General features: G+C 40.6%; 1 protein-coding gene across 4 annotated transcripts in view; it reads left to right on the top strand.

The window, feature by feature from the left end:
- Window positions 1-23,938, top strand: part of Pde7b (phosphodiesterase 7B) — a 309,490-nt gene extending 285,552 nt beyond the window's left edge. For 3 of the 4 annotated variants that reach the window (XM_074073883.1, XM_074073890.1, XM_074073871.1), the window contains 3 exons: window positions 1,708-1,804; window positions 5,188-5,268; window positions 9,202-12,773. In XM_074073883.1, the coding sequence (XP_073929984.1) occupies window positions 1,708-1,804; window positions 5,188-5,268; window positions 9,202-9,416 (393 nt within the window). In that variant the 3' untranslated portion in view covers window positions 9,417-12,773. Of the gene's footprint in view, window positions 1-1,707; window positions 1,805-5,187; window positions 5,269-9,201; window positions 12,774-17,890 lie in introns of those variants that run through there. The other variant, XM_074073879.1, reaches the window with a different exon arrangement.
- The last annotated feature ends 2,342 nt before the right edge of the window (window positions 23,939-26,280 follow it).

The following is a 26,280-nucleotide window of genomic DNA, read 5'->3' as shown; positions in this document are numbered from 1 at the left end:
AAGAATTGAAAAACAAGTAGCTTTCCTTCACCTTACCTGTTTTTACTACCTAAATTCCTGTTTTAATCTGAGGCTTACTACATTTACATACCAATAAATAAATAATTTAAGTTTAATTGAATTGAATCAAACTGAATTGGATCAAGTCCAACCCTTTCTACTTTACTCTAAGACAAGAAACCATTTGTAACATGAGAACAAGGGTCAGGGTGAGCCTTGGAAGTACAAATCTGATCTGGTATCCAAGTCAGACCCTCCTCCTTCGCTTCTCCTTCTCCTTCTTCTTCTTTTCAGCAGTACTAGAGATTGAACCCAGGGCCTTGCGCTTACTAGACAAGCACCTCACCACTTGAGCTATATGCCCAGCTCTTTGTTCTAATCTTGTTTTTAAGACAGAATCTCACTATCTTCACCTAGGCTGGCTGGGAAGCCTTGATTCTCCTGCCTCTGCCTCCTGACTAGCTGGGCTTACAGGCCTATGCCACCATGGCCAGCTCAGACTCTTTTCCTTGATATTCCATTTTCTTTTGTTTTCCTTCTTCCCTTTTGGCACAAAAGACTACATATGTAGACCAACCCTGGACTCATCTAGATAGACCAGCTTTTAACCAGGAACCAGAGACTGGATCATACAGACCTTTCATTCCAGGCCTTCATGCTACCCTCTGTAAATGCTTCATCCTTGCCAGGAAATGCCCTATTCCCAGCTGTAGAACTATACCTTCTTCTTTCTTCCTTCCCAAACTAGTCTTCTAGTACCTGAGGGCTCAAAGATGAATCAGATATTTGAGTGGATAAACCAAGATATGAGTAACTGAAAGATCTTGCCTGAACACCCACATTTTAAAAAGAAGACTAGCTAACACAGATGAAGCCCTGAAGGGCAGGTCCTGGAGGGGACTTTTCCCCCTACCTACTCCAACATGTACTGGTGCCCCCACTAACTAGGAAATGGCAACCAAATTTGCAGTTTAGCATAATCCAACACTCTCCCAGACCCCAACACACCTAGCTGTTCTGTGAGCCCAAGGAACTGAGTGAAATCAACATAGACTGCTGGTGGGTAGGTCTCTCAGCAGCTGATGGTTAAAAGGGAAAATCTACTTGTTTAGGAGTTCAAAGTAACACTCCTAAGGTCATCATCCATGACAAAAGCTGGTGTCCTGGTTCCAGACCCACGTGAGACAAGTCAACAGGGCTCTGAGTTAGTTGTGCAAACACAAGTTTGGTTGGTATGACTTAGCACCCTGGTTGGCAATCTAAGCTTACTTCACATAGACACGGGCACATAAATGCAAACACACACACACACACACACACACAATTTAGGCCATATATGGAGTCCATAAACTTGAGAATAAGTTCCTGGTGATCTCATTTGAGCCTGGCCAGGCCCCTGCAGCCTCACTGCCTGAAAGGGTTGGGGCAAGAGAAGGAGCCAGCCCATAATTTTCCTTGGCCTGACCACCCCAAGTGTACTCCAGAGAGCTCCCCATATCCTTGTACTGTGGCTCTTCTCTCCTGGCAACTAGAAAGCAGGAGCTCTGAATGAAGAGCTTGTGACATTATGAATAATGACTGTTTCCTAAAGGAGCATGTTAGCAATGATTTCTGTAAAGATGGGCCTGGTACTATGAGGCAAATTGGCAGGCCTGCAGCTGAAGGGCCCATCCTCTGACCATCTCTCCCTGCCCTGTCCTTTCTCAGATCGCCTTGAAGTGTGCTGATATTTGCAATCCTTGTAGAATCTGGGAGATGAGCAAGCAATGGAGTGAAAGGGTCTGTGAAGAATTCTACAGGCAAGGTTAGTAGTGACCCAGCACTAAGACTGCAACACCCCTTCTCCTTTCAGGCATTTATCCTAGTAAAACAGGAAACGGCTACTCTATCTTGACATTTATTGTCTCATCATCTCTTTTTCCAACCTTTCTCTTTAATTCACTTGCAAACCATCCAGCCCTTCTGTGGAAAAAAGTTTTTTTCAATAAATAGCATTGACTTACTATGGAAACAGGTAGTAATGAGGCACAACAAAAATGAGAATATCTGTGGATATAAGAATGTGACACAGTTCGAGTTGTACCCTGACCTTCCCTGAGCTGCATACAGCTTAAAGGCTAAGTGCCATTTGGGGATGATATCTTCCTGACAGAAGGACTTAGATCCTTTTGTATGCCCTCCTCTCACTTTCTTAAACAAAGTTCTTAGTAAAGTAGAATACAGCTAACCAAAAATTGAGTTCAATCTTTTGAATGTAATTTCAACAGTGAGAGAAGAATTTTGCTGTGAAAAGAGGAATGTCCCAGAGTCAGGGTATAATTTTTTAAAAATTGCCCTCCTTCAGAAAGAAGGTAATGAATTAGCAAGCAGGATCTTGATGTTGGGTGGGATATCAGCCTTTAAACACAGCCTTGTTTTTTCGGGCTTGGTTTCAGTGTTGAGGCTGTTTATTTGGGCATCAGCGGTGCCCTCATGCTAGTGACAGGATCAGGTTTGAGAGGCTGAGAACAAATAAAGCTTGAAGTGTCCCACATACCAGCTCTGTGGGGAGGTCAACCAGAAACAGTGAGCCTTTTGGAGAAGCCTCCATTGAAAGATGTGTCAATGACATCAGAAGGCCCCAAAGACAGAAGACAAAGAGGCACTCACCATCACTCTCTCAGAATAAAAGCTCATGTAGCTCCCACAACTCTGTGTAATTTCACTTGAATTGAGTGTGAGTGGTTAGAAATCAAAAGCTTAGTGCTGGTTGCCCATGACATAAAATCTCCACTGAGTGCAGAACAAAAAGAAATATGATGTAATTGGATCAAAGAACTTGAAGATTAGGTATGATAAGTACTTTCTTTCCTGTGTGAAATATAAACTATTGAAATAGCAGTGAGAGAGAGGCTAGAAGCTCTATCCTTGGAAATCAAAGAATGGGACAGAGATTCTACTTTGTAGAACCTTTGGCTCACTGGTGTGCCACTGCTGGTGTCAATTATGGTTTAACAATTTCATTTGCTCATCTGGCACCTTATTTAGATTCTGAGTGACTTGAGGCAGAGATCAAGTCACTTGAACAGATACTAAGGCCCATACAGTTAGTGGATTAAGTTGTTAACTAAGTGGGGTAAATGACTCCAATCAAGAGAGGGACCCATAATATCTCTTTCAAAAACCAGCCCTAATAAGGTATGCATGTGAAGCCTTGTGAAATGGGAATACTTGGAACATTTCTAACTCAGATCACTAAAGGTGAGTTTTACACACTTTGCTGTGGCATCTCCCAGCAGATGAAGGAGCAGAGAGGGCAGCTTGGGTCCTTTTTCTTCAATAGCCTTATGGTCCTTCAGAAGTTTTGCCTGTTTTGAGAAGACCATGCTCTCTAGTCATCCAGACTGTCCTCCATACTGAATGTTTTTGTAGTTCTCTAAGGATGACTTGTATCATTTTGATTAATCTTATTCTGGCACTTACTTTGATTTTTGGACTCAAATCCCAGCTCATCCCAGCCTGCTCCTGGCAGACAGGTTTCTGCCAATAGTCCTGGAAAGGTGTCTTGATTATAATTCATGTGCTGAGCAAAGGAAAACGCTGAAGATCAAGTTGAAGAAACAGGGGGAAAGAAAATGAGATCCTATGATTAAGAAAACTGTTAGATTCTCAAACAGAGAAAAGGATTCCAAACACCATGTACCCTCCCCACCTAACCCTCAACACCTTCACAAAGTAGAATTTCTATCCTATTGTGACTACGGATTTAGAGCGCCTCAGTCCACCTGGTTTCCCAAAAGCTTTTATTGGACATCTTCCCTATCCTCAGCAAAAACTGATTTTCCTATAAGCAAAACCACATTGGGGATGTTACAATTACTACAAAGAAATCTAAAATAACTAGTTTATGTTTTATATCCTCAAAGTAATAATCAGCAAAGCTCCTGGAGAGGAAGAACTATTTGGTTTTCCTCTTTGTAGTCTTTACATTGATTAGCAAAATACCTAAAACATACAAGTGTTTTCTAATTGCCTGTTGAATAAATGGAAGAATAAGTGACTGACTGGAAGACTTCTAATGGTAGAGGTCATAGAAAAGAGTTAGTGCTGAAGAAGGTAGGATTTGAACTTGGTATTGAAGAATGTGTATTGCTCTATACTTATCACTATGGTAGCCACAAGGCATGTGTTAAATTTAAATTAATTAAAATTTTAGTTCCTCAGTTGTCGTGATCATTTTTCAAGGGGTTCCAGAGTGGGAAGTGTGGGGAACATATCCATCATTGCAGAAAGGTCTGCTGGATGGCACTGGTCCAGATAGAGGGCAATGGAAATGGACAAAGGCCCTGAGGTGGGGACACACCCTGCTTTGTAGATCAACTCCATCTCATAGAGGATAATAATGAGAGGATGGTGGAAGCTAAAGAAGAAAACATGACAATGGGGGTCATCTTAGAAAGCATGTTTAGGAGACCACATTTAGTTAAAGTGGAAGAAATACTTGAGAAAGCCAACTAACTAAGAAGCAAAACTAAGAATGAGTTATTATGAAACAAGAGTAGGGCCAAGGAGTGAAAGGGAGGAGATAAGGTATTCTATGACAGAAAGAAACAGGGTTGGATGCCTTGAGAAGGAGGGTGGAGGAAAGAGAGAAATCAAAGATGACTCCTACAGCATGTCACACTTGACTGAAAATCACTATGAATAGAAATGGGGGTGAGGAGTGCAGCTGGCTCTAAGAGAATTCATTTTCATACTTAATGGTGTTCTGCGCTTACTTCTGATTGATGTTGTAGCTTCAGACCGAGATGCTGCTCAAACGAGACCTCCTAGTCCTGCTACCCCATTTCCTACCAACTTATTATTCTCCATTGACCTCAGGTGAAACCAGAGTAGGGTCAGGCAATTTGAAGGTGAGGAAGTAGGAGAGGAGGAGGGCCAAACATGTTTCTTAATCTATAACTTAAAGCCAAAACTTTTATTTCACATTAAAAAATTGACCACAAGTTGTTTTCTGGTTTGTACAGATCTTATTCAAAAGTTTATTCTAGTTGCGAAGCACACCTGTTTATAAGAAGCCCATTATAAATAAATGGTCATTGACACCTTGATATTTTAAGTTTACAGGCAAGCTACAAGACAAGTCAGTGCTGATAAACAGTCTATAAACTCTGGGTTACCAATGTGTTTCTTCTTCTCTCTTCTTAGGTGACCTTGAACAGAAATTTGAACTGGAAATCAGTCCTCTTTGTAATCAACAGAAAGATTCAATCCCTAGTATACAAATTGGTGAGTTGAATTCCATGTCAATTTAAAAAGAATAGTTTGACACCTCTGCCAAGAATCACACAGACAAGATCTATACCAAAGCTCTGAACAGCTGATGTCAAACAAACACTTCAATCATGACCAATCTACTAAATAATTCTCAAGTGAGAAATCATGAAAAATAGAGTAAAATTTTTGTTACAATACTTAATACTAAGTTATAGTGTTCACTTTATGGTTTAGAATAGAGACAAAATCAAATCAAGTAAAAAGAAAAGTAACAAGAATGAACTATTCTCAAACTGGGCAGCATGGTGTATGCCTATTATCCCAGCACTAGGGAGGCAGAAGCAGGAAGATTCAGAGTTCAAAGTCAGCATAATTGTGCAATTGCATTCTGTATAAGATCATTAAGCAATCAAATGGTGGAAATTTCACACTCCACCAATTTCAGCTGCACATAAAGCAAGCTTCTTTTTCCTTGCAGCTCCCCTCCACTGAAATCAAACATAGAACTTCAACTCTTTTTCCATGTAAGCTCTTGCCCTGCTGTGTGGCAGTTCGTATTTCCAGAGTTCCCGTCATTTTAGTGTATTCTCAGGGCTGCAGCCTCTGCAACTGTCAAGGCTTAATGCCTTGGCCTTGGAAGAGAAGAGGCTATCTGAAAAAGATCAACTGAAAATGAAAATCAGAGGAAGTTCAAATGATATGCTATCATTGAAGGTCAAATCTAATCCACAGTCACATGAAAGAGTCATAAAGTCATACTCAGAAAACAGGATCTAAGCAAACCCAGCTACAAAAGATTCAAGTGGACTATACAAATATTCAAATAGGCATGTTGGAATTATGAGATACAGGATGGCCCATCTTTTTTCCAAATTTTCCTTAATGTTGTTGCATTGTTTTATTAAATTGTTTCCTCTACCCACAAATGGAGATATATAGCTATAGCTATATAGATATAGATATAAATTAGATATAGATATAGATATGAAAGAAACCAACCCAGAAGCCAGGCACCTGTGATTCATGCCTGTAATCCTAACTACTTGGCAGACTGAGATCAGAAGGACCACAGATGCAGGCCAGCCAGAGCAAAAAAGTTGGTGAGACTCCCCCCATCTCTATGGAAAAAATCTAGATGGGGTGGCATGTGCCTGTCATCCCAGCAAGAAATGTAAAATAGGAGGATTGCTGTGAGGCTGGCTTGGGCAAAAAGCAATCCCATTTCTCCAAAATAACCAGAGCGAAAAAGGCTGCAGGCATAGCTCAAGCGATAGAGCACCTGCCTAGCAAGCATGAAGCCCTGAGATCAAACTCCAGTATTCGGAAAAAAAAAAAAAAAAACAGAAGCCAGGGCAGAGGACAAATGAAAACTTCTGGGAAGACAGGCAGTCAGGGAGGGGAGTATCAACAACAGAAATCCAGCCTCGGCCTCCTTGGGTCCAGTTCTGTCCTATGATTTAGCCCTTGGGTTCTACAGATTGGTCTAATCCTGAGAACCACTGTGTTCAGCTCTGGCTAGAAAGAAATTTGCCAGGCAACTGCTAATAACACTTGGAACCACAAACACCCCAAACAAAAGCATGACATTCTCAAGCACTCAGCCTGGATTTGCAAACAGGCCCGATTTCAGAGATCTGTCCCGTTGTTGTCATGAGAACACACTTATTTTGTCAGATCATGTATCCTGATTTTCAGCTCAGGAAAACGTGGTTACCATAGATACCTCCTTTAAAAATGGGATGGGGGTTGTGTGAATAGGGAAGTCTCAGGGATGCAACACCAGCTCACCAATAACACAGAGAAAGAGACGGCAATTATGAAACAACACTTGGTTCATAAATCTGTCTCTGCTCTGTTCCACATCTGACAGCTCTTATCGGTCCAGGATTGTGAGAAAACGGTGCTCAAGCTAAACTAGAAAAATGCAAATAGATAAAACAGTCAGATGGATGCTGCAGGCTCTAGCCTCCACCCACACAATGATTTCTCCACTGGGTCGCTCCATCCGGACTCCCCTCTGTTTGATAATGTCCCCTCTCTTTTTCCCATCGCAATCCAAAAGGAGAATTTGCTAAATGTAGGAAATTTTCTATTTAAGTAATTTATATTTACCCAAGTGGAACTGGGGCTTACTATACTGCTACACACACTTACTCGCCACTCTCTCCACCAAATTTTGCATTTTAAAAAGAAGATATTACGTTGAATAAATCTCTTATTGATAGAATCTATAGAAAGATGAAAAAAAAGATATTTTCCCTCAATTCTTGTCTACTCTGAGGCCACCCTTCCCTTCCCCCACTCTCACCCCTCCAGGACCAAAACCCAGTAGTCAGTTTATTCCTGAAGAAGAGAGAGGTTGGCACTCCACTTTGAAGAAACAGATTCCTAAGTCCCTGGAAAAATTGCCACGTGGTGTCTATTCTATTTCAAACCACTTTCCTATCTGGCATAAGAAGTCTTTTTATTTGACAAATAGAAATACAGATGTATAATTCCAGGGGTAACTTCAAGAAGAAAATGAATTGATTATTTTTTAAATGTAAGATTGGTAATCTTGTTATGGCTAGGTAAACTTGATAAATATTCACATTTAGATTTTAGAAGAGTATAAATATATGAACTGTCTTTTTAGATCTCTAGACTGTAGTCTTTTTTGAGGGTAAAAGACCTCAGAAATTGCATACAGTGATTATGAAGGAGATGAAGGAAATCCAAGGATGGCAAGCAAAATGGGAAATCCTTATTTGCTCACTCCCTTTATCACTCCTAAAGCTGCCGGCTTAGCTTTCTTCCTGGGGTTCAGGTTATCTAAAATGATATTAAGATGAGATAATGCAGAAATGGACAATAACATTCCCACCCTTTTCCCATCCTCCAGCATCCTCAAAGGTCAGGTATCTGCTATTTGCCCAATATGCAGCCAAATCAAGCCTTAGCCCTCATGAGATGATGAAGTCAGCCTTACAATTCACATGGCCGTAAACATAAGGAGCTAACTGCTGGAAACTGTTGTGCTGAAAGCATTCACCTTTCTCCCCACACTTACATCCCAAGGAAATAGAATGAAACCTAAACAAGTTCAAGTGTGACGATGCCAGTATTTCCAACCTAGACCAAAAGTTCTCTTCATTTAACAAATCATTTTTTAATATGGAAAGCACATTAACAACAAATAGGATTAGAAAGTCATGAGTTTTCAATTATTAAGAGATCAGACGCGTTAGCCAGCATGGTGGCACACACGTGTGATCCCAGCATATGGGAGACCGTGGCAGGAGGATTTTGTGTTCAAGGTCAGGCTGAAATACATAGGAAAACTCTATCTCCAAAAACAAAAAGAGAGAGAGAAATAAGAAAGTCTAATATCAACCAATCTTCTGTAGCCATTTAAGCAGGATTTAGATGAATGTTTGCCTTGGTCTAAGTTGCTTGACATAATTGAAGGCAAGGCAGAACTATAAATGCTGATCCTGAAGTGAGGGTGGTACAGAGCACTGTGCATGAATTCCCTAGATGGCCTGAGTGGGTGAAGCATACCTTGCTGATGTCACGGGCCTTCCCGGCAACCTTCCTGCCTTAGTTCCTGCACACACTCTTCTTATTTTTGCAGAAAGTTCTCTCTCCCTCTGCAAATAACAATCGCTAATATTTGATGACTAGAAGCTACTACTGATGTACTGAGCTAGTATAATATTTATGACAGCTAATAATAATAGCTGATATTTAAAAGCCAGGCGCTTTTAAGCATTTCCCATGTGTTGGTCATTTAATTGTCATCACACCCCTACTCTTCTCAGCTCCTTTTCACCAGTGGGGAAAGAGAGGCACAGAGGTTGAGTGGCAAACCCCCCCAGCGACACATCTTGTTTGTGACCTCATCTTGTCTGGGAGGGGGACACTGGTGAGGGACGGTGCTGAGCGAGTGTGGCCTTGGCGTTTCAGGTTTCATGACCTACATCGTGGAGCCGCTGTTCCGGGAGTGGGCCCGGTTCACGGGGAACAGCGTCCTGTCGGAGAGCATGCTGCGCCACCTCGCCCACAACAAGGCCCAGTGGACCAGCCTGCTGTCCACGCAGCACCGGCGCGGGGGCGGCGGGGACCACGGGGGCCCGGGGACTGAGAAGGCCGAGCAGGTGGCAGAAGGCGACTCGCCATAGCGCAGGCCTGGAGGCCCGGCCACCAATGCTCGCCAGGAGCAAGATCGGAGGGACACAGGGCCCAGCGATCCTGGGGTTTGCCCAGGGCGCTTCTTGAATGCCGCCCTCCTGCCGCTTCCCTGCCTCCCTCCAACTGTACAGAAGCCATTTGTCACCTCAGCATTAGCTGCCGAAATGAGCAACGCTATCCAGTAAGATGGGCGCAGACGCCGGAGGCAGGCTGCCCCTGCAATGAAGAAGACTGGGAGCAAGAACGGGGTGCCCCTGCCACGTCCCGCTCTGGCCCTGGGTGGCACTGAAATAGGCAGCCGCATTTTAGCATTTGCCATCCGACCGCTGATCTGCATGACAAAACACCAGCATATTTGGAACTCCGAGGATATTGGTCTTAAGTGCAGAGCACAACCACGAGCTTGAGAGAAAGTACCTTCTATTTTAATAATAATTATTATTATAAAGATAATAATAAATCTTTTTAACTTTTATATTTTATGCACTAGACAATGGATCTAAAATTTTGGACTGAGATCACTCAATGTACCCAAACTTGAGCAAGGGGTTCATTGTTTTGTTACTGACTTGTGACACTTTGGGTCAGAGATTTGGACATCTTCGCAATTTAAGAAACCACATTTCCTGTCCCATCCGGGGAAGGTGCTGTACAGTTCACCCCTTTGCACCGTTAACCAATCTGTCTTTTATGGATTCGATGACCTGTTTATATTCACACATGTACATTTTCTGTAAATACCAAGCGCTACTGATTCCCATGCCAAAATACAATGTATTATGGGATTGATACCTGTATAAACAATGGCACTGTGAACAGAATACTGTTAGTTTTAATACAAGAGAATGCATTTGTAAATATGGTATAGAGTTTATTAATATACTATTGTTTGCAGATAAAGGCCTTAATGTTAAACATCCTTCATCTTCTGAAAGCTGCCCAACTTAAATCCTCACAGATGTCTTTCTGAACTGCCTGCCTGTGACTTACCTTTAGACTTTCCAGCTAAGGTCACAAACCAAAACTGAAAAAAGTCTTGAAGGGAACACTTTTGGAAACTTCATGTGAATTCTGCTTTCGACCATAGCGTTCAATCTACGGCAGCAAGCCTCCTTTCCTCAGATTGCAGACTCTCTTCAGCAAGCGTGAAGTCGCTTTTCAAAGCAGCAATGTTGCACACACTGTTTTAACAAGCCAGCTGATAAGCTTGTGTTTATGTGACTCTTGTTATGGAACATGGCGGTGCACCCAGCCTCAGAGGAGACACAGCAGGTCTCGAAAACCTTCTATGACCCTGTCACCTAACCATCAGGGACTTCCCTGCTCCCATACCACACATTTGTCTGTTATGGCTACAGTACCAAAGTACCTTTGATCCATGGTTGGTGTGCATTACTTTGGTGTTAATAGTAACTGGATCTTTCTTTTTCCTTGGTGTCATGTGAACAACGACTGAACTGTTTAGCTGAAGTTAACATTATTTAAGTAAAGAAACTATTTTGGTTTTATGATAGACTTTACCTTCCTGACAGGTCATTGTGGTTAATTATGGCTGTAACTAGCAGTCACGTTGGAATTTGTTGCCATTTTTTTTCTGCAGACACTTGGCTATAAAATCTAATTTGTTACAGCATCCTTCTCTAGTCTGCTAACCTCTGTGCATTGAACTTTTTCTTTATAAATTCTAGCATAAATCATGTTTGATGAAAATTGTTTAATGGCCCTTTCTCTTTACCTTAAACAATGTGGTTGTGGGAGAATGATAAAGCTATTTTCTCAATCTCATAGAATGACAGCCAGCTCATATTTCTAAGTACAACTAGTTTGGTTTTTTTTTTTTTCTTCTAAAATCAAATGAAATGTTAGAAACTTGACTGGCTTTAATGTGTTCCTAGAGAGATTGTGGCTTGGAGACTTAAGGTTTAGAGGAAAATTTGGAAAGTTGGTTACATTTTCATTAAAGTAGGTGAGATTGTCAGGTGATGTAAAGAAAGTGTCAAGATCTTATAAAGCAGATGGATGCAAAGTTTAAAATTACTGATATGGGTAAGAAGGGAAGTCATAGAAACGTAACACTAAGTTTTGTTTCATAGTAATCATGAACTGACATGCTTTTCTTTATCACGGTAATATTCTGAAGCTCTCAGGTAGGTGAGGCCCCAAAAGAAAAAAATGTTGGATCGATTACTGCTTCTAAACTGCTCATATTTTGGTTTGATGATGCAGAGAGAGCTCTCAAGTAGTCTATTTTTAATACCCATGAGATCAAATCAAGGAAAGCAATTGTTGGGGATGAGGACGTAGAGATAAGGAAAGAAGACGTTGTTTTGGCTAATGAAGACACTACCAAGTGGATTTTGTTTAAATTATAATTTTATAATAATTTAAATAAATAAGATTAAGGGCATTCCTGGTAGCTCCAAGTTGATAGGGCAAAAGCGTTCTTGTTACAATTAAGTCTTGAAGAAGAGCTCACAGTTAAACTACCAAATAGCTAATTGTTAAGGCTATGAGTTTTCCACTAGTACAATACAAATTTGAGGTAAAATCAGACACAATGCATAAATTAGATGCATCTGTCTCTCTTAACTGTCTGTAGATTTCTTGAGTTCCTCAGTTGTTGGCAAAAAAGAATGTGAAAACATTTTTTTTTCTGGCCTTCTAGTGGCTCTCTTGGAATATTTCAATAGAAGGGTCTAATTAGTAGTTGGGACATAGCTATTGAATTATCTATGGATTTTAATCTTTGCAGTCTCATTCTGCCAAGAATTGTCAATTGTTGACTTACCAAGTTTAATTCTTTCATTGCTTGTCAAGAAAGAACTTAAAGGGCTATTTTTAGTAAGCTAAAGTCAAGATCACATTAAGAGAGAGAGAGAACACACACATCACTGCCGGGCCTGATAAGCAGAGCCTGCTTTTCCTTGCAATAGCTGCAGTGAATAGTCAGACCCAATTCATGAAACCCTGGCCTTCCCATAGCTCCCTGCTAGGCTAAGTAAAAAAACAGCTCTATTTCTTCCTGTTTGTGCTTCCCACAAAGGGCCTTGGAGCACATCCTGCAACCTGTCTCCAGATAATGCTACCTACAAAACAGACTTGTTTTGTAATCTTTTCTTGTGTTGACTCAGATGTGCTCACTGATTTGGATTGGATTATAAGCTTGTATATCCCTGTATTCTTCATGCTTTGTTCTTTTAAGCAAACTCTTAAAGTTGTGTCATCTTGTGTACACATGTAAGGTTTGGGGGGAAAAAAAAACCTTGTGAGTTTTGCTCAAAATGAGGCCTAAATATCCATCGGCATGTCTAGATGAACAATTAAAAATAAAAATAATTTCTTAAAAATATATGAAAATATCCTGATTCTCATCAGATAACATGCTATCAGTGGATCAGTTGAAAACATTCAGGAGGGATCCCATTCAAGAGAGCAGCACAGAGGCACACATGGTCCACATGACCTCCTTTACTTGGTAATTAGCGCCACATCAGGAAAACAGGCCTCCCTGCAATTTTACATTTTGCTAGAGTTCTGATATTTTTCCAAATGCATACACATACACAAATAAGGCACTGATTCAGGTCATGGAAACACATCAGACTAAATGCAACAATTATTTGTGAAAAATAGAGTCTCACATTTCAGAATTGAAGGCCATAAAGACCAAAAAGAACAATGAAACAGTTCAGGCAAGACCACGGAGTATGCTAAATTTTTCTTAAAATAGAGGAGGAAAAGAACAACACCCATGTTTCCCAGAAACCTCCTCAATCGTTTTCTCCTTATAGCTTTACGTGTTCTCCCACACCTACTTTATTAACATTTGTATTCAGAATCCCACTGATTTCTGAATGCTTCCCATAGCTGAATGCAAAGCTACTTTTCAGTGGATATTCCATACATGAAGTCAAAACCAAAAGAAAGAACCAAGTGACAGTCCAAGTAACGGTCAAATGTTACTTTCAGATATACATGGGACCAAGCTGAAGCTAGATCAAGTAGGCAAAACCTCTACAAGCAGTTAAATTTCAATTAAACAAATACTGAGATGTCACCATGTCCCAGATGCTGTGCCACATAGCAGGACCCAGGTCCTCCAGGAGAATTTGGACTCGTGTGGAAGACTGGCATTACTAGGATGTGTTTCTTAGAGAACTTTGGAGGCACCTCCTACAGTACAAAATACTAGAAAGCAAATAAGCTTCCAAGACAAAAGTGGGTCACATTTATGGTTCTGTCGCTAACTTATTCTGTGACTTGAAGGAAGTTACCAAAACCACTATAAAATTATTTCCAGACAATAATTCCTTTCATAGTATGATTGTGGCAATTAAAAGAGATTGCATACAAAAAAAGCACCAAGCACTCTCTCTGGTGCACGGTAGACTCTCAATAGGTAAAAGTTTCCTCCTCTTAAGTTGCAAAAAGATTGGAAAATGATCATTCACACAGAATAAGAATGGGAAGAATTGGGTGGGGAGGAAAGTTCTGGTGTCATGTTCATTAGGAAGTCATGTTCATTTTTACAGTTTTTGATAATATTTGATGTACCCATGAATTTGTAATGTCAGCTAAAAGGTAACCCTTTCAACTTGTTGTTTAGTACGAGCTCTGCCCAGCTACAGCCTACTTTTCTGTTTAGTCCTCCTGATTCTAGAGAAAAAGACAGTGGATCTTTTCTTTGAAGTTGTGCAAAAATTTCTGTAAAACAAACAGCTCCTAAAAACAAAACGAGAGTCATTTACTTCCCTTGTGTCTAAACCCTAATTTCTGCTGGGTATGGTTCTGGCCCTCTGTGTTAAGCCCTGAAGTTCTGTGATGCCCTTTACTGATGGCACAGGAACAGGGCTGAGGGCCTCTCCCACATTTCCAAACATCTTCTCAAATTTTGCTTATTGTCTGTCCTATAGCAGGACATAGGCAAAGCCACATCTTAACATCCTGTTGGAGAAGAGAAAAGACTCCCCTCTTGCCTCCAGGGGAATGCAAGGGAAACATTTGAGTAATGACTAAATAAGGAGCTTTTAGCTATGAAGCAGTCTCAATAAATAGGCCTTTTATTTTTCAATTAAACCAGAGAGATTATTAGAAAAACTTTGTTTCAGCTGATGCAGTATGAAATTTTCCTTGTCTTAGTTATCTATTAGATAACAAATGTCATTGATTAAATTGCCTGCAATGCTTCAAATTCTAGTCTTGCAAGAGCTGATTTAAACTTCAGTGTTCTATTCCCTTGTAAGGAAGCAATGTGGTAGTTTGGAAAGTATGAGCTTTGGTGTCAGATAGACCAGAATTTCAAATTCCTTCTTATCACTTGCTGCTTAACCCTAAGCAAAATAACTTAATATCCCTGAACCTCTATGTCCTCATGTATAAAATGATACTAACACCTACCTCCTGGGGTGGTTGAGGGATCAAAATTAAATAACATACATAAAACAAATAGCACCATATCTAGAAAAGAGTTGCTATAGTTTGGATGTGGACTGTACCCCCAAAGGCTCATGGGCTAAAGGCTTTATCCTTAGCTTAGTACTATTGGGAGGAGGTGGAACTTTTAAGAGGTGGAGCCTAGTGCAAGGAAGTGAGGTCATTGAGGAGTAAGAGAGCCCAGCCCTTTTCTTTCTCTTTCATTTCCTGGCATCCAGAAAGTAAGCAGCTTCCTCTTCCATGAATTCCTGTCATGATATACTGCCTCACTATAGTCCCAAAAGTGACGAGGCTAACCAGCCATGGCCTAAAACCTCAAAAACTATGAGCCAAAATAAACTTTTCCTCTATGAATTCATTAATTCAGACATTTTGTCCATGACAGAAAGTGGGCAAACAAGTGGGTACTCTGCAGAGGTAAGTTCCTACATCATTTACAAAAAAAACATGTAAAGTGGGAATTGGGATGCATCTTTCTGTAGGCTGCATCAATTTTTGTGCAAATAAAAACACAAAATCAGTTAATAGTCATTGAACATGATTATATCTATAGATGACATATTGGTCATAAAATAATCCTTGCATTAGAGACAAAATACTGTCAAAAATGATTAATGAAAGAACTCAGTGTTCCTGGGTTAGTAAGGATACATTGATAAGACCAGGAACAAATAAAGGGCTATCTCTTCTCATTTTAAAGTAAATACTCCTTAGTCCGACCACAGAGAACCAGTCTGGTTGACATAACACTTTCCTAGAGTTGACAAGAATTCAACTCCAATTGGAGAGAAGGTTCAGTAAAATAAACAAAACATGATAACCTGCCAAGTTTTCATGAATTCCACTCAAATCCTAAAAGTTTTATCCATCAAAGTTTCCACTAGCCTTTCCCCTGTAACTTCTTTATCAGATCCTCTGTGGTCATTGATAGCAAAGGGCTCCAGGGTAGTCCATGCATATAGATGGCTCAAAAATAGATTCAGTTCTACATTATCATTTCCCAAGTTGCACAAAAATGTATATGCCAAAAGATTTGTGTCAGCTGGAGAAAGAATGCTTTCACAGTCAAGGAAGTTTGAGAAAGAATGGATCAAACACATAAGCTTCTCTCCTGCATGGTTCTGAGAGCTGTAAGGCACCCATGGACATTTCCAAAGAGATAACATTGATGAAATCATTTGTTTGGGTCCAGTTTTGGTTTCAAATCATGAAGTCTTCCTTAACTATCCTAACCCAGAACGATCACCCCATTTATTATTTCACTGCCTTACTATTGTTAATGGGTATTATTTTTATTAGTATTTACATACATGTGCATATTCTACCCAACTTAATAGAACATTGTCACTAACTTGCCTGAGTTTGTGGCTTGACCTTAACCACTTACTAAGATTGGGCAAGTTTCCAAATGTTCTGGACCTCAGTCTCTTCATCTGTGAAATGATGATTGAAAAAATGTGGTCTGTGCCATAGGACTTTTGAAAATTAAAAGAATCACACCGTATAGCACTTAGGGCAGTGCCTGGCACACAAAAAACACCCATTTCATTAAGTGCTGACAAAAACATCTCCCCACATGTCACCCTCGCAAACATGATTTGTAAGCTTGGTAACAGGAATAGCTATTCTTTTTTATACATTCTCCATGTATAGCACAGAAGGTAATGAACAGATGTTTCTTAATTAAAGAACATATGTTTGATTGACAAATTGAAAATCATATCAAAATAATATGCTAACATTTAAGTTCAAGCAAATAAAACCCAATTGTAACTATAAATGTCCCAATAACTAAATTCAGGTCCACAATTGCTATCTGGTAGACTTTTGAGTGTTTTGAAAAATGTGGTTTAAGAAGACAATAGCTTTCTCTTCCCAGTTTATAAGCATTCTTTTTGGGTGAAAAGGGCAGGAATAAGACCCCTGAAGGCCTTGATATCCAAAGATCTTTAGGGTTTTTTCCATGCACTGAAAAAGAAGCCTACAGAAGTACCATTAAATCACTTCCTTTGCAAGGTTTATACAGTGCAGCCCCCACCATAATGCACAACCCAAGAAAAGAAAGACACAAATCCCCATGCTCATCTTAAAAAAAGAATATGGGAGAGCCAGCAATGTAATCACACACACCTGTAATTCCAGCACTCCGGACTGAAGCAGAAGGATCCTGAGTTTGAGGCTAGCATAGGCTACATAGCAAATTCAAGATCAGGCTGAGCTATAGAGCAATTCTGTCTCAAAACAAACAAAACAGAACCTGGGAGTAACAGATGAGTCTCGTTTTATCCTTATTAAAAGCACATCATATTACACAAAACCTTCTTCCACTCTTCTTCCCATAAGCACTGTGCATTTTTAAGGTTGTGGACAAAGTAAGCCTAATGGACCAGTATGTGCAAATCCATTTGGAAGTCATTTTCTCTTCCTTCCAAAGGCTATTATTTTAGTTTGCATCTTTCTTATGAGGAGAGGCAGATTTTACATTTCAATAGACTTTCATTTTCTCTGGACATCTGAGTCCATCCACATCTAAAGAAAAACTTATAAATGAAACCTATGATGTTATACAATAGTGTAAGTGAGAAATATATTCTGCAATTGCAAATTTTTGAGTGTTAACATTACTGAGATGGAGACAACAGAAGGTTCTGATAGATTTTTAAATGTGTAGACTTATATGTAATATGCTCTGGCATATTTCTTAGCTGCCTACCAAGTTTATTTATTTAAAAGGTATTAATTATTGTATAAATAGCTTATCAAAAATATCCTTCCACCAGGCATGGTAGCACACACTAATAATCCCAATACTCAGGAGGCTGAGGAGGGAGGATCACAAGCTTGAGAACAGCCTGTGATACATAGTGGGTGCCTGTCTCAAATTTAAGTGTGTGTGGGTGTGTGGGTGTGTGTGTCCTTTTGCACCTGAAGATTTCTTTGTCTTAAACTTAAATGGTAAAGTTGAGGGTTTTTTTCACTTTAATCAAGTTTTTTTTTTAATTTTGGTTTTTGTATTTGTTTTATTTTGCAGAGACTGAGTTCAAACCCCAGTACAATCAAGAAAAAAACAAAAACCATAAAGAACCTTATAAGACTTGGTGAGAAGAAAGAACCAGAGAGAGCTGGAAGGGTGAGAGTCCGTGGTCCAAGGCTGTGGAAATTCTGAATTTATTATTCAGAGGCAAAGTAACTTCGTGATGTGAAGACAGGGGCAGAAGTTTTGGCTACAGAGTGGGTAGCTGCAGGAGTGTAGAGAAGGTTATAGTACTTAAGGAACCAAAAAAACTTGATGACAGATGGATTATCTACTTCATTGCTGATGTCGCACAGGATATTGGCAGAACTTGAGGAGAGAAGAAGCAGAGAACTTCTCCAGTAACTGAAGTAGAAGAAACAAAAGAGGTGGTAATGTTTCATGGCAAGAACCCCAAGAAAAGGGGTTTGGTGGGAGTGTGATCCCTCAACAAAAGTTGAAGACTAGTGGTCTTGCTGAGGACTAGTAACAGTAAGGTGTGAGAGACATTGGTCCCATTTCCCAACACTGACAAGAAAGAAAGTTCGTTGGAAGTATCTCCACCTGAGATAGTTCTGTTCAACAGTGTCCTCAGGGCGCATTTTCAGGTAAAGCACAGAGGGCAAAGGAATGTCTGGGGCAGAGATAGTGGATCTAAGAGCTTATTCTATGAGGTAGGGCCAACTAAACCAACCATTAGATTGAGTTAGTCCTGACATTCCCCCATAGATGGGGTTTACAGAGTTCTTCCAGATGCAGTTCCAAGCCTTAAAAGAAAAGGGAAGCTCTGGGCTCTTGGAAGAAGCAGCCTTTGTTATGGACTGACTGGGACAGTCCCAATGTATGAGGCAACTTATACTCAGGTACCTAGAGAGTTGTCAGAGACCTGCACCCAGAGAACCAGGGCTGCAGGCAGTGGTGAAAGCAGGCTTTTAAGGAGCCATGATGACATAGAACTCAATCTGCTCCTCCCTTTGAGGCTCCAGGCTCAGCAGGACCACCGTTAGAGATTCTGTGTGCGATCTGAAAGCAGTAATAAGGACCTGTGACTGTGACTACCACTTTTCAGTTCTCCTTTCTATAATGACCCCAAAGGTCAACCAAGAGCCCAGGCAGTTTGCTGTAACAGAAGAGCCATCTGACTTGCCACTTTTCTGAATTAAATGGACAGGTATGATAAGTTTGAAAATGAAAGAAATCTACCCCCCAACCATCCAAATGGGCCATTTGAATAATGAACATTGTGTAGAAGCAAAGACCAAAAGTAGGTGTGAAAGGCAGTTGGTTCTTCATAAATACTTATACATTGGAAATACAGGCAATCCCTTTGTAAGGTATAAATCAAGCAACCTCCAGATTTTAATCTAAATTCAGGGTCCTCTCTCTAATTTCCAGCCACACTCAGTTTAGGAAGAAAAAAGAGGCCCAGAAAAAGGGATTCCACTCTAGCCCTATTACTTTTGACAAGAGTTGGCTCCCTAACAGCACTGAAGAAAAAGTAATTGCTTTGAGAGTGTCCTCATTGTACTATGATTCCTTATTAGAACTTAATTTAAGAAAGAGTCCATTCTTAGGATTTGAGGACTTGCTAGAAATTAAGTATCTCTTTTTCCCTGAAATTGACCTTGCTGTCCTTCTGGACAAGCCTTCCTAGAATTTTTGTTTAGAATTCCAGAAAGTTTAGTGAAGATTTTCAAATACAACCACATCTTTTGCTAGCATTCTATGCAAAGACCTTCTTCCTCCTAGAATCATATGGTACTGTGAAAGTTCTACTACCAGAAATAAGCACCAATTTCAACCAGACTTCAGTTTTCAAACTGAGACCCCGCCATTACTCATCGTGCTAAAACATACCAATGTATTGAAGTTACAGTAGCATACTGGGTTAGTCCCGGAAGAGGTTAGAAGAAAGACAGAAGCTGGCTTGGTTTTAGTGGTTTCACCAAAAGAATTAAACATTTTTGGAGGTTATGTGTGTCTCCTCCCCGCCACTGTATTACAGATTAGCAGTAATAATTAACCAGTGATTTCTAGCAGAAATCAATGGAAAGACAGTACAGAAGAGTGGTTACAGGCAGTGTAAGAGTGGTTACCTGTCCGGCTCAGCCACTTATCAACTGTTTGGCCCTGACTGGTTTCTTCATCTCTTTGTGCTTGTAGCAGCAATGTGATAACCACAGTACCTCCTATAGGGTTGTTTGGAGATCAAATGAGTTAGGGTACTTCAGGTCCCATACTAACAAACAGCTTGCTATGTTTTTAAATTTTTAAGTGGACATATGTGCAGAAAACATGGAAACAAGCCCTCCTGACCTTTTCACAACTTGCTCAGTGCCCAAGGAAGGTGGATCACTATACACAATAATTTCAGTGTTTATTGTGGTATGTTTCCAAATGTGATTAAGAATATTTTACTCACATAGTAGATATTCCAAAATTACTCCTATGATGCTTCAGCCTTCCTTGGCTCTGCCTTATTCATTTCTTCAAGTACAGGATACATCAAATGTCTACCAGATAACGGAGCCTCCATAAGTGATTATTTAACTAAACTGAACCTCAGACAAGATAATTCTAGAAGCTTCAAGTAAAGGATTTCAAAAAAGACAGACTGCAAAGAAACGAGAAATGCAGGAATACAAACAAAAACATGGACAGCATATCAAGTATCTCTTACTTGATAATTCTCCCTCCATCATAATCTATCCACACTGATAGAGCATTGCAATAACTGAACAGCCTTAGAACAGAGTCATAAAAGTTAGAAATAAATAAAGCAGGCTTCTAATATCTTGTCAAGATGACAGCAAAAACACAAGAGACTACAAGAAGAGTCTCAAGCAAGACTCAGACAGCAACTGCAAAGAAAGATGGCGCCCTCTCAGTGGTAAGATGCTCTGCTGTCATTGGCTCTCTCACAGGAGGCTCCATGTGATGTTCCTTCACCTCTTCTGTGGGTCTCACCTCATGCTTACCTCTGAGTTTTCCTCCATTTTCTAAGATGCTTGTTTGTGTGGGGGGAACAATTAACATGAGCTCTACCACCTTCAATTTTTAAGTATCTATTATTTTTGATCATAGGTATAAATGCCTTTTTTCAATCTCAAGAACTCTAACATCTTGATACTGAAATTGCTTGTTTTCCAAACATGTACATAAAAAGTAGAGGAAGAATAGCCATCAGAGATTTGAAAATTTTATAAAAAGGAAAATGAAAATGACAATGGCTTCATAATAAGCCACTTCCTAACCCAGATTCCAAGGGATTCAAGGACCAGGGAGTCTAGTCTTGGGTCAAATAATAGAAACATGTTCACTTAGGGAATCACAGTAACTTATCAAAACATAACCAGAAATAATTTGGTCATAAAAACAGCAGAAAAATCACATTTCCAGCAGCCAGGAAACTGAGATTATGTTCTCTTCTTGTGTTCATTAAAGGACAAATTGACACAGATTAATCAAGACAACAAAATCGCCAAGATCTCATTTCTTGTAAAGACCTCCCCCAAATAGCTATGCCTTTGTCTGAAGTTTTCATGAACTCTTAGCTCACTACAATGTCACTTCCATTGTAAAATGCCCCAAAACCTCTCTCTTCAAATTCGGATGACTTTTCTATGTTTATATGACATGGTTTCTGCAACAGTTGTCACCCCTGGCCACATTTCTTCTTTCAAACTCTTACCCACAACATGTTCTCCCACTTTTTCTTCCTACCTCTTATAGCCATTCTCTTGGAGAGAAACAAATGATCCTGGTTTATCTGGAAGGGTTCCAGCTTTAGCACTGAAAGTATCATGTCCCAAGAAATCCCTCCCTGTAGAGCAAATCAGAATGGCCAGTCATCCTTATCTTAAATCTCCTTTAAAGGCTTCACATCTTCCCTCACTCCTAAAATGTCAGTGTCCTAAAACTCCATTCTTGACCTCCATGGTTTTCACCCATACAGTCTCCTTGGTGACTTCATCCAACTCAAAAGCTCAGAAAACACTCATATATGTGTGATGGTTATCAAATCTGTATCTTCTCCATACCCAAACTGCCAATATAGTTTAACATACCAAAACAGGAAGTGTCTACCGCACAAAATCTACTTCTTAAAAATGTAAGAAACACCTTGGTAAGAACACCTGGTCACCCAAACCAAAACAAACCTGGAAGTCATCCTTAGTGCCTCCTCACTCCCCCTGGTTGATTCTGCCTTTTAGGTGGTCCTCGCCCTCAGCACCACTTTTCATAGACATCTTTGGTTCTGGCTCCATCATTCTCCACCTGAAATACTACAATTCACTCTGCCAACACCTTCTATAAAATGCTAGCCAAATCAACCTTGTGCAATCACTTACTGATTTCCCCTGTAGCTTTTCTCAGTAAAACTGAACTCCCTAGTTCAGAAACCAAGGCTCATGTAATCTGAACCCTACCTACTCTATAGATTTTCCTCCATCCACTGTCTCACCCTCCCTCTTACAGTCCATCCCATCTCCCAGTCTTAGGCCCAACTATAACTGCACAGGAAGCATATTTCAACCTGGTAAATGAGTAATTTCTTATTTCATCATATTTGGTTAGCATTTTTAAGTTTGTTTTTCCACACACATTGTGCATTAATCCATTTTCTATTGCTATAACATAATACTTGAGGCTAGGTAGCTTTATAAAGAAAAGAGTTTTATTTAGCTCCCAGTTTTGGAGGCTGAAAGTACAAGATCAAGCAGCAGCATCTGTCTGGTCTCTGGTGAGGCTATAATATACTGGCCTCAGTATAATATGGTGGACAATCAGAAAGTGAAATGGCTCTATGCAGAAAAAGATCACAAGGGAAGAGTCCAAACCACTCGGGAGTCAGACTCTCTAGTTTAATAACAACCCACTGTCTTGGGAATTGACTAAGGTCCCAAAAGAATGAAGTCAATCCCTTCTGGGGGAAGCACCCCACTAGGCCCCACCTCTTAGAAGTTCCAACACCTCCACACAGCTTCATTGCCAAGCTTCCAGCACATGAACCTTGGGAGATGAACCATATCTAAGCTGTATGTAGAGCATTATTTCACTGTCATCTCACACGGTCCTGTCAGATAGGTGGGATAAGAATTATTACCCAGGGAGCAGGTGACAGAGAAAGATTAAGTACGGGGGAGAGGGCACGATATGTACATGTCTGAAGTGCCAAGGCAAAACCAGCTTGGACTATCAATATACACTTTTGAAAAATGAAGGATAGGAGGGTAAAACAGGTCTTTTCCAGGGGTTGGTACCAGTTAGAGGGCAGAGAGCATAAGGAAAGGTGAAGGAGGGAGAATATGACAGATGTATTTTGCATTCATGTGTGAACACAGAGGAATGAAACCTGTTGAAATTGTTCTAAGAAGGGGGGATGAGGAAGGAGGGAGAAAGATGGAAGGGGTAAATCTAACTAAGATATATTGTAAACACATATGTAAATATCACAATGTATCCCCTGTACAATTAGTATATGTTAATAATCAAAAATTTAATTAAAAAAATTAAAAAGCAAAAAGAATTTCCTTGTGATCAAGGAAACTGCAGGACAGGGACATTTAGCAAATTGTTTGGCCTAGGTTCCACAGAATGTAAACCGAGACCAGTGTAAGAGTTCTGATTTCTAGTTCACCTCTGCCCCCCCCCCACCGTGCCCCCTGTAACAGGAGGCCGGTCTGATTGAAGCCTGGTGCTGTAAAAGGAGAAAATGGGAGCAGGTGAGAGATTGGGGAATCCAGTCTTGCAGGGTTACAGCTTGGTGCTCCTGTGTGAACAGACATGTCCTCAGGCACCAGGCATCCCCTTGGAGCATTACAGAGTGGCAGGGTGACCAGCTCACCCCAATTTGGCAAGGTGTAACCCATTTTAGAATGGAAAATCCTATGTTCTGGGAAGCCCCTTGTACTCAGCAGCCCAGGATAGTTGGTAGCCCTGGGGAAAAGGAAAGATCTGGAACCAAAAGGTCCAGATTACAAAATGAACTGTGATATTCTGGGTGGACTTTGATGCAGCCTCACTCTGTGAGTTGTGGTGTGGAACTGGGGTTAGTCATTAGCGCCAACCTTTGCTATTTTTTTTTCATTTTTCTTTTATTATTCATATGTGCATATAAGGCTTGGTTCATTTCTCCCCCCTGCCCCCACCCCCTCCCTTACCACCCACTCCACCCCCTCCCGCTACCCCCCTCAATACCCAGCAGAAACTATTTTGCCCTTATTTCTAATTTTGTTGTAGAGAGAGTATAAGCAATAATAGGAAGGAACAAGGGGTTTTGCTGGTTGAGATAAGGATAGCTATACAGGGCATTGACTCACATTGATTTCCTGTGCGTGGGTGTTACCTTCTAGGTTAATTCTTTTTAATCTAACCTTTTCTCTAGTTCCTGGTCCCCTTTTCCTATTGGCCTCAGTTGCTTTAAGGTATCTGCTTTAGTTTCTCTGCATTAAGGGCAACAAATGCTAGCTAGTTTTTTAGGTGTCTTACCTATCCTCACCCCTCCCTTGTGTGCTCTCGCTTTTATCATGTGCTCATAGTCCAATCCCATTGTTGTGTTTGCCCTTGATCTAATGTCCACATATGAGGGAGAACATACGATTTTTGGTCTTTTGGGCCAGGCTAACCTCACTCAGAATGATGTTCTCCAATTCCATCCATTTACCAGCGAATGATAACATTTCGTTCTTCTTCATGGCTGCATAAAATTCCATTGTGTATAGATACCAACCTTTGCTATTTAACTGAAACTTTTGGAATTGCCTTTTTTTTAAAGGCACACATCATTATTGTGATTCTAGCTAATATTACTTCATAAGTGCGATCAGGAAGACAAATGAGGTTGTGTCTATGAGACTTACAAACACTTGAGGGCTTATGAACATGAGTCATCATGTCACTGTTATTTTTATTATTACCAAATGACCCTTCATCGTCAGTAACAAAGTGAACATAGGTCTGTGTGACCACGAACCTCACTCAGTAGGGAATCCTTGTTTTGTGATATTTTTAAGACTTCCAGAAAAATCATTATGCTTTTAAATTTTCTCATGGAGAATTTTTTTTTTCCTGCCCAAGATTAATTGTCTTTGTGATGTCTACCAGATAACCAGGGAGCAAACCCACAAAACTGAAGCTTCAGCCATCTGGTTTGCTCATAAAACAAGAACACATTCCCAAAATTGCACTTTAGATATATATCACAGTGGAAATAAATAGACATTCATGAAGTCTAGTGGAACCAGAAGCCATCCACAAAAATGGCTCTAATTAGGACGGGCAGAAAATTTGGGGAATATAAAGAAATGACAGCCCTGATTACTGGGAACATATGAATTTTGCATCACCCAGAAGTATTTGTGTAATTAATTGGGCGAGAGATGCAATGATGTTGACTCTGTCTCACACAGAGACATGCAGAGGCAAAGAAGACTCAGCTCCTACCCTTCTAGGTCATGAAGAGAAAGGAAGGAGCCAGAATGAAAGCAGCACAGTCTGGCTGCTGCACCAGACATGAGCTCAGAGCCAGTTAGAGTTGCTGAAACTGGCCCTGTGGGCCAGAGACAGCTCAGGGAACCTGCTCTGCCTTCACAGAACACTCACAGGCTTTCTATAACAAGTACATAGCTTCTAGAAAATCTGACTGCTGCAAACACCCACACTCATTTTGCAAAAATAACATAAAAGGTACAAACAGAAATCTGGGCCCTGAGTGAGTAGTGTTACAGGCCACCCAGAGCACAGCCAACACAGTGCTCATGTAGTGTAGACAAGGGCATGGAGCAGACTCTCAAGACCCGATTCTGCACTTTATGTTTATATAATCACTACTGATGTGTTAATTTCAAATAATGCCTTTGTTCCCTCTATAACATTGAAAATTGTCATCGCCTTTAAGAGAAGACATTTTTCTCAAGTGCCAGAGGACCGGCTAATAGTTTTTTACACATTCAACACTCAAATAACTTTGGGAGCTACTGTTGCTGCCAACCCTTCAGAACATGGAAAATAAGGGCTAGAAGCCAGGCCAATCAGGCAGTTAGTGGGACACCTGTACCCCCTTCCCACCACTTGCTGGCCTGAGGCAGGACACTAGCAAGGTCCCTGCAGGCTGGGCCTTGACTATGGACCACCTAGGGAATGGGCCTTGTGCCCCAGGCATACACGTGCACATGCAGGCGCGCGCACACACACACACACACACACACACACACACACACACACGAACCCCAGGCTGATGGAGTCTGGTAAGAGGCACTGAAGAACTCTGTCCCAAAGAAAGAAAACAGCAGAACCCCAAGGGGGTCTCAAATTTTGGCCGTGAATCAGTGGCAACTTATACGGGAAGCAAGGTGAGAACACATCACAGAGGTCAGCCACTGAACCTTCCAAGCTGATATGTTGCC

The sequence above is a fragment of the Castor canadensis genome, chromosome 1 (assembly GCF_047511655.1).
Source record: "Castor canadensis chromosome 1, mCasCan1.hap1v2, whole genome shotgun sequence".
Lineage (NCBI taxonomy): Eukaryota > Metazoa > Chordata > Mammalia > Rodentia > Castoridae > Castor > Castor canadensis.
The sequence above is the reverse complement of the archived record's forward strand: the minus strand, read 5'-3'. Positions and strand labels throughout refer to the sequence as shown.